The 14,018-nt window shown below is 46.5% G+C and overlaps 1 protein-coding gene and 1 long non-coding RNA gene across 3 annotated transcripts; one reads left to right on the top strand and one right to left on the bottom strand.

Moving 5' to 3' along the window:
- Nucleotides 1–7,375: 7,375 nt before the first annotated feature.
- On the top strand, nucleotides 7,376–11,003 carry hdgfl3 (HDGF like 3). 2 transcript variants are annotated; one of them, XM_073850567.1, is made up of 6 exons: nucleotides 7,376–7,680; nucleotides 8,561–8,637; nucleotides 8,727–8,865; nucleotides 8,936–9,091; nucleotides 9,704–9,841; nucleotides 10,069–11,003. In XM_073850567.1, the coding sequence occupies exons 1-6, from the start codon at nucleotides 7,597–7,599 to the stop codon at nucleotides 10,093–10,095; spliced, it is 621 nt and encodes a 206-aa protein (XP_073706668.1). In that variant the 5' UTR covers nucleotides 7,376–7,596; the 3' UTR covers nucleotides 10,096–11,003. The 2 variants fall into 2 exon arrangements, with proteins under 2 accessions (XP_073706668.1, XP_073706667.1); XM_073850566.1 differs by having other exon boundaries at nucleotides 7,382–7,680; nucleotides 10,066–11,003.
- A 1,432-nt stretch (nucleotides 11,004–12,435) lies between these two features.
- On the bottom strand, nucleotides 12,436–12,859 carry LOC141345103 (uncharacterized). Its single transcript, XR_012356938.1, has 2 exons — nucleotides 12,719–12,859; nucleotides 12,436–12,636 (listed from the first exon to the last, which is right to left on the bottom strand). It is a non-coding gene; the product is annotated as an uncharacterized lncRNA (long non-coding RNA).
- Nucleotides 12,860–14,018: the final 1,159 nt, after the last annotated feature.

Here is a 14,018-nt window from a genome sequence, read left to right as displayed (position 1 = left end):
CTCACTTTATTCTGTACTCATGTTATTCTGTATTCATGCTTTATTCTGTACTCATGTTATTCTTTATTTATACTTTATTCTGTACTTATACTTTATTCTGTACTCATACTTTATTCTGTATTCATACTTTCTTCTGTACTCATGTTATTCTGTACTCACTTTATTCTGTACTCATGTTATTCTGTACTCACTTTATTCTGTACTCATGTTATTCTGTACTCACTTTATTCTGTACTCATGTTATTCTGTACTCATGCTTTATTCTGTACTTGCTTTCTCAAGTTCAAAGTGGCAGTCCAGAACAGAGAACCTACTCATTAGTGTGAAGTTCACTTCAAGAATGAACATTTTAGAATACATGAATTTGAATTTAGGTATTTGAAAAATGCATATTTTTATGTATTGTTATAATTATTACATTTCATACATCTTAATTCAAGCCACAAAAAAACTGCACAATACACTATTTTCAGGTGTGCATATACACTTATAGACAACTGTGTGTTCAAACTTGAAAGATGTTTCTAGTTTGCAAGGCTTATTTATCACTTATATACCACTAATATTGGCTAGTGAGTTTATATATGTGTAACGGGTGTTTTTGGTTTTGTTTTGGGGTTTTGTTTCATGTTCATGTTTTCATGTCTTTTATTATGTAATCATTTTCATGCTGTTGTGTCTTGCTTCCCTTCCCTCATGTATTCCTGCCATTGGTCCCTTTGTTCCATGTGTCTTGTCCTGATTGGTTGCTATGGTCTTGTTCCTTGATTCTCATTGGTTGTTTGTGTCATGTGACCTGTATTGTCTAGTATAAATAGCCCTTGTGTTTGAATGGTTCCCTGTCGCGTATTGAAGTATTGAAGTGTAATTCTGCTGTTTGGTGAGTGTTGATCAAGTCTGTTTCAAGTCAAGTTTATGTCAAGTCTGTATCAAGTCAAGTCAAGTCAAGTCTGTTCATGCCAAGTCAAGCCTTTGTCAAGTTATCAAGTCAAGTCTGTTTCATGCCAAGTCAAGTCAAGTCTAGTCTCGTCATTGTTCGGATTACGTTTGTTGTTTGGATTTCACGTTTGGATTGTTTGTTTGGATTATGGATTATCGTCACTGTAAATAAACTGCACTTGGGTTCATCACATCTCGCCGTCTCAGTGGACACTTGTTACAGAATACGCGACCAGCAAAATGAACCCAGCAGTTGTTCGTCTCCTCTCTTTGCGTCAAGGAAACCAAACGATAGAGGACTATGTAGAAGATTTTTGTGGACTGTGCCATCTGGTTGCTTTTAATGATGTGGCACTTAAGGACATTTTTAGAGTGGGTTTAAATGAACCCATTCGTTCTCAATTGCCTGGTGGAAAAATTCATTGGTCATTGGAAACATATATTGACTTTGCTCTCAGGTTGAGTGGTTCCTCATTTACTGTGGGGATAGCTGACGAGGAACCCTGCTATTCTTCAGTATCTGCCACTCCTCATTCTCCACACTTAACCGCCATGTCTGCTGCTTCAGGGCCTGCTCACGTCATGTCTGCTGCTTCAGGGCCTGCTCACGTCATGTCTGCTGCTTCAGGGCCTGCTCACGTCATGTCTGCTGCTTCAGGGCCTGCTCACGTCATGTCTGCTGCTTCAGGGCCTGCTCACGTCATGTCTGCTGCTTCAGGGCCTGCTCACGTCATGTCTGCCGTTCCAGGGCCTGCTCACGCCAAGCCTGCCGCTCCAGGGCCTGCTCACGCCAAGCCTGCCGCTCCAGGGCCTGCTCACGCCAAGCCTGCCGCTCCAGGGCCTGCTCACGCCAAGCCTGCCGCTCCAGGGCCTGCTCACGCCAAGCCTGCCCGTCCAGGGCCTGCTCACGCCAAGCCTGCCGCTCCAGGGCCTGCTCACGCCAAGCCTGCCGCTCCAGGGCCTGCTCACGCCAAGCCTGCCGCTCCAGGGCCTGCTCACGCCAAGCCTGCCGCTCCAGGGCCTGCTCACGCCAAGCCTGCCGCTCCAGGGCCTGCTCACGCCAAGCCTGCCGCTCCAGGGCCTGCTCACGCCAAGCCTGCCGCTCCAGGGCCTGCTCACGCCAAGCCTGCCGCTCCAGGGCCTGCTCACGCCAAGCCTGCCTTTCCAAGGCCTGCTCACGCCAAGCCTGCCGCTCCAGGGCCTGCTCACGCCAAGCCTGCCGCTCCAGGGCCTGCTCACGCCAAGCCTGCCGCTCCAGGGCCTACTCACGCAAAGTTTGCACCCAAGATGGCCGCCATTCCAAAGCCTGTTCACAAGATGGCTGCCGCTCCAGAGTCTGCACCTGTCATGGCCGCCATTCCAGAGTCTGCTTACAAGATGGCCGCCATCCCAAAGCCTGTTCACAAGATGGCTGCTGCTCCAGAGTCTACACCTGTCATGACTGCCCTTCCAGAGCCTTCAACCATCATGGCTGCCATGCCAGAGTCTGCACCCAAGATGGCTGCCATCCCTAAGCCTGTTGTCAAGATGGCCGCCACGCCAGAGTCCCCGGCCAAGATGGCCGCCACGCCAGAGTCCCCGGCCAAGATGGCCGCCACACCAGAGTCCCCGGCCAAGATGGCCGCCACGCCAGAGCCATGCCAAGCCTCAATTTATCCTTCAAAGCCTCATCAGGTCTTGATTGCCAGCATACTGGATCCTCCTTTAATGTCAGTCCGGGCTGCAGGCATACCCGCAGAGCCAACGCTCCCAAGCCACACACCCACTAGCCTGGAGGGCTCCCCTCTATCCACTGCGCTGCCTGTGATGGCCATCGCCATTTTAAGTGTGTGGGCTGCTCACTGCGTCCCAGAGGCCACGTCTGTCCATGAACCCGCTGCGCCCATGCCTCTTACCGAGGCGGCGTCCATAGCGGGATTTCCTGCTCTGCCGGCTCCGCCATGGCTTCCTGCTCTGCCTGCGCCGCCTAGTCTTCCTGCTCTGCCTGCGCCGCCTAGTCTTCCTGCTCTGCCTGCGCCGCCTAGTCTTCCTGCTCTGCCTGCACCGCCAAGGCCTCCTGCTCTGCCTGCACCGCCAAGGCTTCACGCTCTGCCTGCTCCGCCAAGGCCTCCTGCTCTGCCTGCACCGCCAAGGCTTCACGCTCTGCCTGCTCCGCCAAGGCCTCCTGCTCTGCCGGCACCGCCAAGGCCTCCTGCTCTGCCTGCACCGCCAAGGCTTCCTGCTCTGCCTGCTCCGCCAAGGCTTCACGCTCTGCCTGCACCGCCAAGGCCTCCTGCTCTGCCGGCTCCGCCATGGCTTCCTGCTCTGCCTGCCCCGCCATGGCTTCCTGCTCTGCTGGCCCCGCCATGGCTTCCTGCTCTGCCGGCCCCGCCATGGCTTCCACTACTCCACAGTCTGCCACTGTTTCATGGCCCTGATCCTCCAGAGCTTCACTGTCTGCCATCACTCCACGGTCCAGGCCCTCCACTGTTTCATTGTCTGACACTGCTTCACGGCCCAGATCCTCCAAGTTTCCACTGTCTGCCACAACTCCATGCCCCAGGCCCTCCATTGTTCCAGAGTCTGCCACTGCTGCACGGCCCAGGTCCTCCACTGTCTCACTGTCTGCCACTGCTCCATGGCCCAGGTCCTCCCATGCTTCACTGTCAGCCATTACTCCATGCCCCAGGCCCTCCATTGTTCCACAGTCTGCCACTGCTCCACGGCCCAGGTCCTCCAGTTTCCCACTGTCTGCCACTGCTTCATTGTCTAGGTCCTCCATTACTCCACTGCCCAGGTCCACCACTGTACCCTTGGTCTTGCCCATTGTTTCTTGCTCCATGCCATGATTCTGAATCTGTTCCCCTACATGGACCTGGCCCTCCATCCCGCCCCCTATTTCACCCCTGCTCTACCACCCTCCTGGACTTTTTAGTTTAGGGTTTTGTTTTGGGCGTCGGGAGCCGCCCTTAGAGGGGGGGAAATGTAACGGGTGTTTTTGGTTTTGTTTTGGGGTTTTGTTTCATGTTCATGTTTTCATGTCTTTTATTATGTAATCATTTTCATGCTGTTGTGTCTTGCTTCCCTTCCCTCATGTATTCCTGCCATTGGTCCCTTTGTTCCATGTGTCTTGTCCTGATTGGTTGCTATGGTCTTGTTCCTTGATTCTCATTGGTTGTTTGTGTCATGTGACCTGTATTGTCTAGTATAAATAGCCCTTGTGTTTGAATGGTTCCCTGTCGCGTATTGAAGTATTGAAGTGTAATTCTGCTGTTTGGTGAGTGTTGATCAAGTCTGTTTCAAGTCAAGTTTATGTCAAGTCTGTATCAAGTCAAGTCAAGTCAAGTCTGTTCATGCCAAGTCAAGCCTTTGTCAAGTTATCAAGTCAAGTCTGTTTCATGCCAAGTCAAGTCAAGTCTAGTCTCGTCATTGTTCGGATTACGTTTGTTGTTTGGATTTCACGTTTGGATTGTTTGTTTGGATTATGGATTATCGTCACTGTAAATAAACTGCACTTGGGTTCATCACATCTCGCCGTCTCAGTGGACACTTGTTACAATATGTTACTCACCAAAGTAGAGCTTCATTTCTAGCCCAGCATACTGCAGCGAAATATTACTGCTGGAGTGACGAGATTCAGCCTGATGAACTTATGAGCTGTCTGAGACGTTTTAATAGGACTTGATTAAGTCATGTACTTTAACCACTGAGCGATGACCCATCAGCGCTTTAGTTAATGTCGAGGACCAACAGGATCCTGTTCTACAGCTGAAATCACTGGACAGGATACCATGTAAGGAACACCAAACATTTTACTAGTGACAGATAAACCTGATGCTGAGAGCACAACACATCTGATTTACTGTCATTCCATTTTTCCCCATAGTTCTTCTCTTATACAGACGTAAAGATGAAAGGTGCAAAGGTCAGATTAAAGTTGTCTGGTTACATGATCAGTCTCAGATGATGATGGTGTTACAGTGAGGATGATGATGATGGCCAGAGCAGCGGCTCTATTCAAATGCACAAGCCCCCGATGCAGGAAAATAAGCACCTGTCATGCGCCAAGCCAAGTGTTAAGTGCAGAAATTGTGGAGGCGCGGCCGCTGTTTCCGCAGACTGGCGTTTGGGTGGCAGTGCGGCAGGAGCTGAGGGGCATCATGGCAACTGTTATTTACTGGTCGTCTGCCTCATTTCCCACAATTCAGTGTGGCTGCGTTACACGCGCTGAGGGGCTGAAATCCCTCCGTGTCGAGGCTACGGGGGAAAAAAGACGACAAACATTTAGATCATTTATTCAGGCGGTGTGGTGTCGTCCTCTGGCCGTGATGATGCCGTTCCCTCCGGTGCGGCTCTGACACTGGCGTTTACAGCAGCGTAAAACTAACTTCACATGAAAGCACAAACACTTGCATAGGTCTCTGAGAAGATAATAAATTTCACTCATATAATAAACTAATAATAATCACCTGTTCTTAGTAGTCTAGCACAAACAGCAGCATAAATGAAACAGAAAATCATTTACTGATTTGGACAAGCACTAAAAGCACATATACAAATAATGAATGAGTAAACAGCAAATGCAAAATTCATACAAATTCCTTTGGATTCATATAATGTGTCAAAGCAGATTTATTTTTATTTTTTTCTTGCCTTTTGTAGCAATCATAGTCATTTATAATCGGGTCTTCATCGCCACCTAGTGGAGAACTGAGGAATCACAGTTACAGTAGGAGGACTGCTGGGACTGTCTTTACAAAGTGTCTGTAAAAATTAAAACAAAAAATGTATTCATGAATCATTCAGTCTATGGCTGAAGCCCACCTGATGGTTCTCACATACACAGACCGTCTCCTGCGCTCATACTGACGTGTGTTTGCTGGAAAGAGTACAGACCATAGAGTGTGAGAAAAAAACAACAATAGTTTACTTTCTGCATTTGAATTATTTAATACAAAAAGTGCTGTTTCTGTGAAAGGCTGAAATAAACTACTTTTTCATTAAACCATGAAGTCTGTGAGCAGTTATTAACTCCAGGGGGTCCTGTTACTCAAGACAAGAGTGAAAAGTGAAAAGAATCGATTCTATGAAAGTGCTGGATGAGATCAGAAGGCATTGATGAAGGAGCCGTGTGTCGGTGAAACAGTTCTGCCCCCTACAGGAGAACAACCCTGTCACCAGCAGATCCATGACTGAAGATCATTGACCTGCCAGAGCTGATCGGCTGTTGACCGATCTGAGGTCAGCAGGTCAAGATAGAGACATCGACTCCTCCTGTTGTAGGTTTGATTTGTGGTACTGAGATAAATGTTAATGTTAAACAAAACAAATGTCGAACATTCTCAAATGGCAACAACCGAAGCACTAATTCACTTTGAAGAATGCGTATTAAACTGCTGATGCAGCCTCAAGAAAAAATCAAAATAACACTTGATTTGGCTGAACATTCAGTATTTCTTTTTGTGCTCATGAAGCAATCTAGTAAAGGTAGATGGTAATCACCCGCTGATATCTCTTTTAACCATTTAAAATTGTCAGTCTTGCACAGATTTAGGATGATGTTCTGTCAGAAGCAGATGAGAATCACTAAAACGAATTATGACTTATTTTAATTTACTCAGTCTGTGTAATGAAACGTAAGCAGACACGCGTTAGGGCGTGGTAAAGGTGTTTGCATGAACAGAGTAATCTGGGTAAAGGGCAAAAGTCTAGTTGACTGTATTTATGATATTTGAGAGGTAAAAGAGCACTGTCGTCAATCTATTAAGTTTACCCAGTGACCGATTGTGATTGGAAACACTCTCACTGTCAGTCAGTTGCTCTGCTTTTGTATCCGTGACAAGTCAACACTGCAAAATGTTAATTATTTTACCAAAATAAGAGTGATCATTCAAAATGCATGTTATTTTTTTATTTAGTGCTGTCCTGAATAAGATACTTTACAAAAAAATATATTTACATATAGTCCACAAGACAAAATAATAGCTGAAGTTAGTTAACCTTTTCATAAATTAACTTTGTATGCTTGAGTCTTAATATTGTTGCTGTTTTTTTATTGTTGTTCATGGGTTCTTTGTCCTATACTGTTAAACTGCTTCACTCAGTAAAGCACATTCACATACAGACTCAATCTTTCTCAGTCTGTTGCTTTGGCATGTAATGATTCACCACACACACACAAAAAAACTCTTTTGTAAAAACTCTTTTTTTTTTTTTACATTGAGTTGTAAATTGGGAGAGTATTTCCAGGAGCATGTTGGAGTGAAATTGTTGTTCTAAATATGTTTATTGAAGGAAATTCTGTAAAGCACATTTTTATTGCTGTTCTGGTTCTAACAGTTTTTCTTTCCCCTTTAAAAATAAACTAATGCTGAATTGAAACACGTGCTATGTGTGGTTGTCTGCAATAAAATGAAAGCTCATATATTGGACAGAATAAAATCCCACAGAAGTAGGAAATAAAACGATCCCCAACATTACACGACGAAGGGATCGGGCTGTAGTGTTTAAGGAGGAAGAAGACGAGGGAAGAGGTGTTTCTCCAGGCCCTTTCTCCTCTTTCATTATTTATTTCCTTATTAACTGCGATCAAAACATTGATGGTCGATCATCCGCCTCTGAGCTCGAGACCCGCGGAATATCGTGCAGTATTTCACGTCGGCGACTGTGTGTGTCGCGATGGCTCGCCCACGGCCCCGGGAATATAAAGCTGGAGATTTGGTTTTCGCCAAGATGAAGGGATACCCGCACTGGCCGGCGAGGGTGAGTACGAGCAGTAGCCGAGCGGAGCGGCGGGGAGGCCGGTTACCGGACCGGAGAGCGCCCGCTGCACACACACCCCCCGTGCGCTCGAGCGGCTTCATCTGCGTGCAAATAAGGGCCAAAACGGAGGGAAGGGGATCATAATGCATCTTAATGCATCGGTAAAAGCCTCCGACGCGCGGATAGTTGGCTCGAAAGTGTGTTTTTGTGTGTTAGCGTGATACGACGCGCTCGTTCTCGTCGTTCGGGGCTCTGCGTTATTTTAGACGTTTTTGAAATGCCTGAATCTCGGGATGGGTCTGGTTCGGATGTGTGTGTTGGGTCTGTTGGTGTGTGTTTGTGCCGCTGATGTTGTTATTGGGGGAGCAGCTGTTGCTCATCTGGGCCGTGAAGCGGCCGTTCGGCCCGCGCGGGACCGGAACAGAAACCATTTCATTCAGAACCGCCTGAGTGACGTTCAGCTGCGGCGCGTCAAGAACCGAACTCCTCCGAACTCGAACCCGCGTCGGGGCAAAGCCAACCGTTCTTTTCCGTACGGTGGGTGTGTATGAGATGATCTGGGCCCGGAATAGCGCTTTAGTTTCAGCTTCATTTCAAAGCCAGCCCACCATGTTCTCAGATCAGTGCTCTTATAGTTCGGAGATCAGGATCCCAGAGATCCACAAAGCGGTTCTTCAAGTCTGGCAGCAAGAACACAAGCGTGTAAAGATGTGAAGTGTCTATAATGTGAAATGAGGTAAAAGGATCATTAAAAGTGGATCCAAGCTGATCTGTAGGGTTCATGGATAAAAACCTGTTTAAAACTCAGAATTACAAAAATGTTCTTGATCAGTGTGAGAGTTTGGCGCTGAACTGTCTGTTTTTCTCCTGATGGTTCTAGATCGATGAGCTGCCGGAGGGAGCTGTGAAGCCGCCAGCTAATAAATACCCCATCTTCTTCTTTGGCACCCATGAGACGTAAGTCGTGTTTGTGTGTTTGTGATTCCTGTGTGTGAATGACGGACGGCCGTATGAACCACCGCTGTGTGTCTCCTGTCGTCCCGCAGTGCCTTTCTGGGCCCTAAAGACCTGCTGCCCTACAAGGAATACAAAGACAAGTTTGGCAAGTCAAACAAGAGAAAAGGATTTAATGAAGGCCTGTGGGAAATTGAAAACAACCCTGGTGTCAAATTTACCGGTTACCAGGTGAGTACGGTACCAGCACACGAGCTCGGATGAGCGCGAGGGTCGGCTGATCCCTAACCTGTGCCTTCAGGTCATGCAGCAGCAGAGCTCGTCCGAGACGGAAGGGGAAGGTGGGAACGCGGCCGATGCCAGCAGCGAGGGAGATTCGGTGGGCGAGGAGGAGGAGGAGGGCAAAATAAAGAGCGACAAGGTCGGATCCAAGCGGAAAAAAAGCACATCCTCGAAGGTACCTGAGCAACTTTTTAACTGATTTTCACAGATATTTTTTTATCTTCATAGCATTGAGCAGATGAAGTGGACTGGGACAAAAACAAAACTCCGTGGGGTGTTTAGGTAGTGGAGAGAAAACGGGGACCAGACTCACCATCCAGTACATATGGCAGATATGATCTAGGGACAGAATCTGTGTAAATCAAGTCGTGAGTTTGTTGAATATATGAAATGATTCGGATGAACACGTTCAGTTGAGTTGATGCTAAAGGTCACTTCAGGCTCCGGGTCAGTAGAGGGCAGAATATGCCACAGCTTCCGCATGAACTGGTGTGTAAAACAGAGACAATAGGAAAATGAACACGTCACACTGAGTGTTTGAGATCAGAGAGATCTCTCTTTCTCACCCTACATCCACACACCTGAACCCTCCTTCAGGTCCGTCTGTGTTGAAGCAGCATGGGAAGTGCATGTGCTGAACGCTTGCATCCCTCTCGCTGAGCCCTCACTTAGCAACAGCTGTTGCCTAGCAACAGAGTCCTGTGCGTTCATACATGTAGTGAAGGTTTAGTGCAGCGGCGTGACGCAGGACGCGCCTCAGCCTGTTTTCACTCTCACGTTCTTCTAGATGTCGTCCAAGCTGTCCAGGAAGGGTTCGGATGAAGATCTGGAGAAGGATGGGAAAGACGAGCAGAAGAGTGGATCAGAGGCTGGTGACCATGACAACAACATCCAGAACTCTTCAGACAAAACATGCAGTCAAGGGGTAAGAGCAGATCGCATTTCATGGACATGTGAAGATCCTCTGACACGTATAACTACATTATACTTCAGAAATATACGGTAACAGTGATTTCATGAAATGGCTAATTACACTCTTGCCTGAAACCACATGGACCCCTAGAGGAAGAGCGAGTGTGTGTAACGTCAGGAATATTCCTCCGCTTTACAGTATTAGAGTGAAATGACGGCTGCTTTTCTCTCTTTCAGCAGAATCTGTCGCTCCGGGAGGATCACTAGACGATCGTCGGATGACGGCTCGTGACGCTTGATGTGTGATATTGTAAATGCATCTTATTACTCTGATCGCTTGCAAACTCCCACACATTATTATCTGGTTTAGTCAAATATACATACGGTAAAAAAAACACACAACGTCCAGGAGTCACACACAAACGACCGTCATTTCTTTCTGCTGTTTTGATTTTAGAGGTTCAGATCTCTCAGTCATTCCGCTCATTAACGCGTGTCGTGCTAGACATCTCTTTCTTTCGCCATGAACGAACACACTGTAGGTCTGACATTCGTCCGTTCCACAACTCGGCCATCTTTCGTGCTTTTACGTAATCGGAGAAAAAAAAGAGTGGAAACCGTAGAATCCGTATGAAGTATCGTGCACAAACAGAGCTGCGTGCTGTAACTCCATATTATCTCTGTACATTTGATTTGGGTGTAGATTCTAGGAGCTCTGTACTATTATCCCAGCGCTAGAGGTACTGCTCATCTTTTTAAGACGTGAAATATCCGTTCGTGTGTCAGTGGGTTGGTTGTTTTCTAGCCTTTCTAGTGGCATGCTGGCTTCTGTTTTCATTCCGTAGTTCCCGTTCCGTTCCGTTCCGATGATGTTCTTCTGTCCGTCCGTTTCGTCGGACGGCGCCGATCCTGTCCTCTTCCCGACGGAAACATTGCCCTCGATTTGTTACGTTTTGATTCCTTCTCTTTGTTTATATAAAGAATATATTCTATTTATTTTTGATGATAGTAGATGAAACATCTGTGGTAAATTCGCACTCACCAATGTAGTTTTAATTTCGTTTGAAGTTTTATTGCCCTCATACATGTTGCATTTTCAAGGTTTGTAGCTACATGTAAACTGTTTTTCCTGTTTATTGACAAGAATTTTACAGAATAAACTCATTGGAATGCAAGCGGTTTTCCGTTTTCTCTGCCGTGTAAAATATGACCATCTTTAATGTTCTTTGGAGAACTTGGAAAGACTGATAGTGATGCACTGAAGTGTTTGAGTTCTTCTCTGTGATTCCACTAGTGGGCGCTGCAGTCCTAGAAACCTCACTATCAGCAGAATCTATGGTCAACTGACTCTTAGTGTGATTTTATCTAGACAGACCTGCAACAGCACAGTATTGAACACAGCAGGAGATGAGTTTGTTATTCTGCATTATTTTAAACAGTACTGAATGTATGTAGAACAACATTAATTAAATAAAATGTGGATTGTGTTGGTGAAGTCATTGAATGGCCAGAAAGCAGACGTGATTCAATCATTTGAGCTGCCAAACACACATTTACACGAAACCACAGTCTCTACTCATTCATCATGTAGTGTTTATTTTACGTAACGTCTGTGAGACTGTGGATGTTTGATTCTTCTGCTTTTTCTTCCAGTTGACTGTATTTGTGTGGCGTGCTGCTGCCTGAGGCTCAAAATGCTGCTTTAGCGGATAAAAATAGATGAACATCAGCCCCACACACACACACACACAGACCTAAACACATTCTCTCTCACACTGGAGCACACACACATTTACTGTCTCAATCCTGACGCGGGTCACACTGTGCTGCAGGGAAGAGAGAGACAGTGTTTTTTTCTCAGTGTTTTATATTAAGTCTTTCATTTTGAACTTTTTAAAATAATTTAGTATATTTAGAGTTTAGATATTTTACGCAACTTTTGTACAGTCTTTAGATTCTGCACTTGCTTTGAGAAAACAAGCTCACGATTATTGTCATTTCAGTGAAGCACATTTACCTGAAAATGCACCAACACACACACAGTGGGATCACACTCGAGCCGCAGCACACGTGTTTGTCTGGAGTCACGTGAGGGATGAAGGGGTTCAGAGAGAGAGAGAGAGAGAGGCCGCCAGCGCTGTCACATCACATTCACACTCGCTCCACTACACCTCAATAATGTCTTTGCTCAGACATGGAGGCTCAAGCGTGTTTTCAGACGATGTTTCCTTATTTTCTCTCAGGTGAGCGTGATGCTCGTCCACCAAACCTCATCCTTTATTTGTGTTTTATTCTCTAAGGGAATTCTGTGTTATAATTGATGACTGGTTGTAAGCAGACTATAATGTATGCACTAAATCAGTCTGTACTAGCCAGTGAGGTTCCAGACGTTTCATAAAGCCTAATGAAGTGAATGTCAGGCCTCTAAACCCGATTCATCAGGCGCTGATCCGCTTGAGCAGGTTAGTGAATTAATTCACATCATCAGAGTCATGTTATGACTGGAGCAAGTGTAGAGGAAACTAGACTAGATAAACTGTCTAAACTAATAAAGCCAAGCATTCACCTTCTGTTGTGTTTCAGAGTCAAACACACACTGACAGAGGATCAGTTCAACTGCTTTATTTACACAAAACAAATGTAATTCCACCAAGAAAACAAATGATCAAATAAACATGACACGCTTGATCAGATTCTGTCGCTGTGGGTCAGTAACGTGATCTCTGGCCGTAAGAGCCGAAGTTCCGTTCATTGCGGCGGTCGGGGAAATGATGTCCGCGGGGTTCGTGCTGCCGCTGCTCCGGGACTCTACCGGGAAACACACACATGTTCATTCAGCAGCAGTCACAGCCATCCGACTCAACAAACCACATGTGATCACTGCACTCACCGCCTGTCTCTGCGCCCGCGCGCCGATCTCCAGTCCTCGAGCACGGGCGGCGGGTCGGGCGCGCGCTGCCGGTATCGCTGGAACTCCGCGTCCTCCGCGGAGAAACGCGACGCGAACTTCACGTCATAGTCACTGGCGCAAGACATGGCGCTCCAAACGGAAACAGGTGCCTAGAGATTTTACCAGACCGCTTCAATGTGTCTGACAAACAACAGCGTTTAAACTGATTACGGTGAAATCTCACCTGCACAAAAGCCAAATATCACCACGACACGTGATGTGCAACTCTGATTTCACTCCCTAAAGGCATTACCAAAGGTTCCGGCAGATGAGTTCCTCTTCCGTTCACACGCTTCACAATCCACGCATTTTTACACCATATATCACTGTGAGTTTCTTATTGTGAAGTTTTTTTTTTTTGTTTTTTTAAATGTGCACTAATACTAAACGTACTTTCAGTTGTGTATTTTAACTGACCATGGGCTTTTGTTTTACGGCTGGTTGCTGGTTGATTAATTAATAATGTAGAACAGTTGGATCAGTTGCAGCTTCGGAGCCGCGGAACATTTGGGATTCTGCAGAAATGTGAGTACGAGAAAGTTTAATATGACTACAAAACAAAACTAACCGCAGTTTATCAGTTAGTCTCACTGTCTAAGAGTGAGTGTTTAGATCAGACTGAATAAAAGCGACGACGCGTTGGTTTTGTGTGTATCAGAGAGAGAGAGAGTGTGTGTGTGTGTGTGTGTGTGTGTGTGTGTGTGTGTGTGTGTGTGTGTGTGTGTGTGTGTCAGAGAGAGAGAGAGAGTGTGTGTGTGTGTGTGTGTGTGTGTGTGTGTGTGTGTGTGTCAGAGAGAGAGAGAGAGAGAGTGTGTGTGTGTGTGTGTGTGTGTGTGTGTGTGTGTGTGTGTGTGTGTGTGTGTGTGTGTCAGAGAGAGAGAGAGAGAGTGTGTGTGTGTGTGTGTGTGTGTGTGTGTGTGTGTGTGTGTGTGTGTGTGTGTGTGTGTGTGTGTCAGAGAGAGAGAGAGTGTGTGTGTGTGTGTGTGTGTGTGTGTGTGTGTGTGTGTGTGTGTGTGTGTGTGTGTGTGTGTGTGTGTGTGTGTGTGTCAGAGAGAGAGAGAGTGTGTGTGTGTGTGTGTGTGTGTGTGTGTGTGTGTGTGTGTGTGTGTGTGTGTGTGTGTGTGTCTCTCTCTCTCAGAGAGCGTCTGACTCTCTCAGTTTGAATTCATAATCATCTGCAGCGGACTGAACTCAACACTCCCACATTTATTGACGCGTTTCACCATTGCCGCCTGTAAAT

This window comes from Garra rufa, chromosome 11 (assembly GCF_049309525.1).
Source record: "Garra rufa chromosome 11, GarRuf1.0, whole genome shotgun sequence".
NCBI classification, from domain to species: domain Eukaryota; kingdom Metazoa; phylum Chordata; class Actinopteri; order Cypriniformes; family Cyprinidae; genus Garra; species Garra rufa.
Note: the sequence above shows the minus strand (reverse complement) of the source record. Positions and strands in the feature narration are given on the sequence as shown.

Excerpts from the sequence above, each read along its gene's own strand:
- hdgfl3 (XM_073850566.1), top strand. The coding sequence starts at position 7,597 with ATGGCTCGCCCACGGCCCCGGGAATATAAAGCTGGAGATTTGGTTTTC. Across the intron at positions 7,681-8,560 it reads ACCCGCACTGGCCGGCGAGG|ATCGATGAGCTGCCGGAGGG; the intron begins GTGAGTACGAGC and ends TGATGGTTCTAG. Across the intron at positions 9,092-9,703 it reads AAAAAAGCACATCCTCGAAG|ATGTCGTCCAAGCTGTCCAG; the intron begins GTACCTGAGCAA and ends ACGTTCTTCTAG.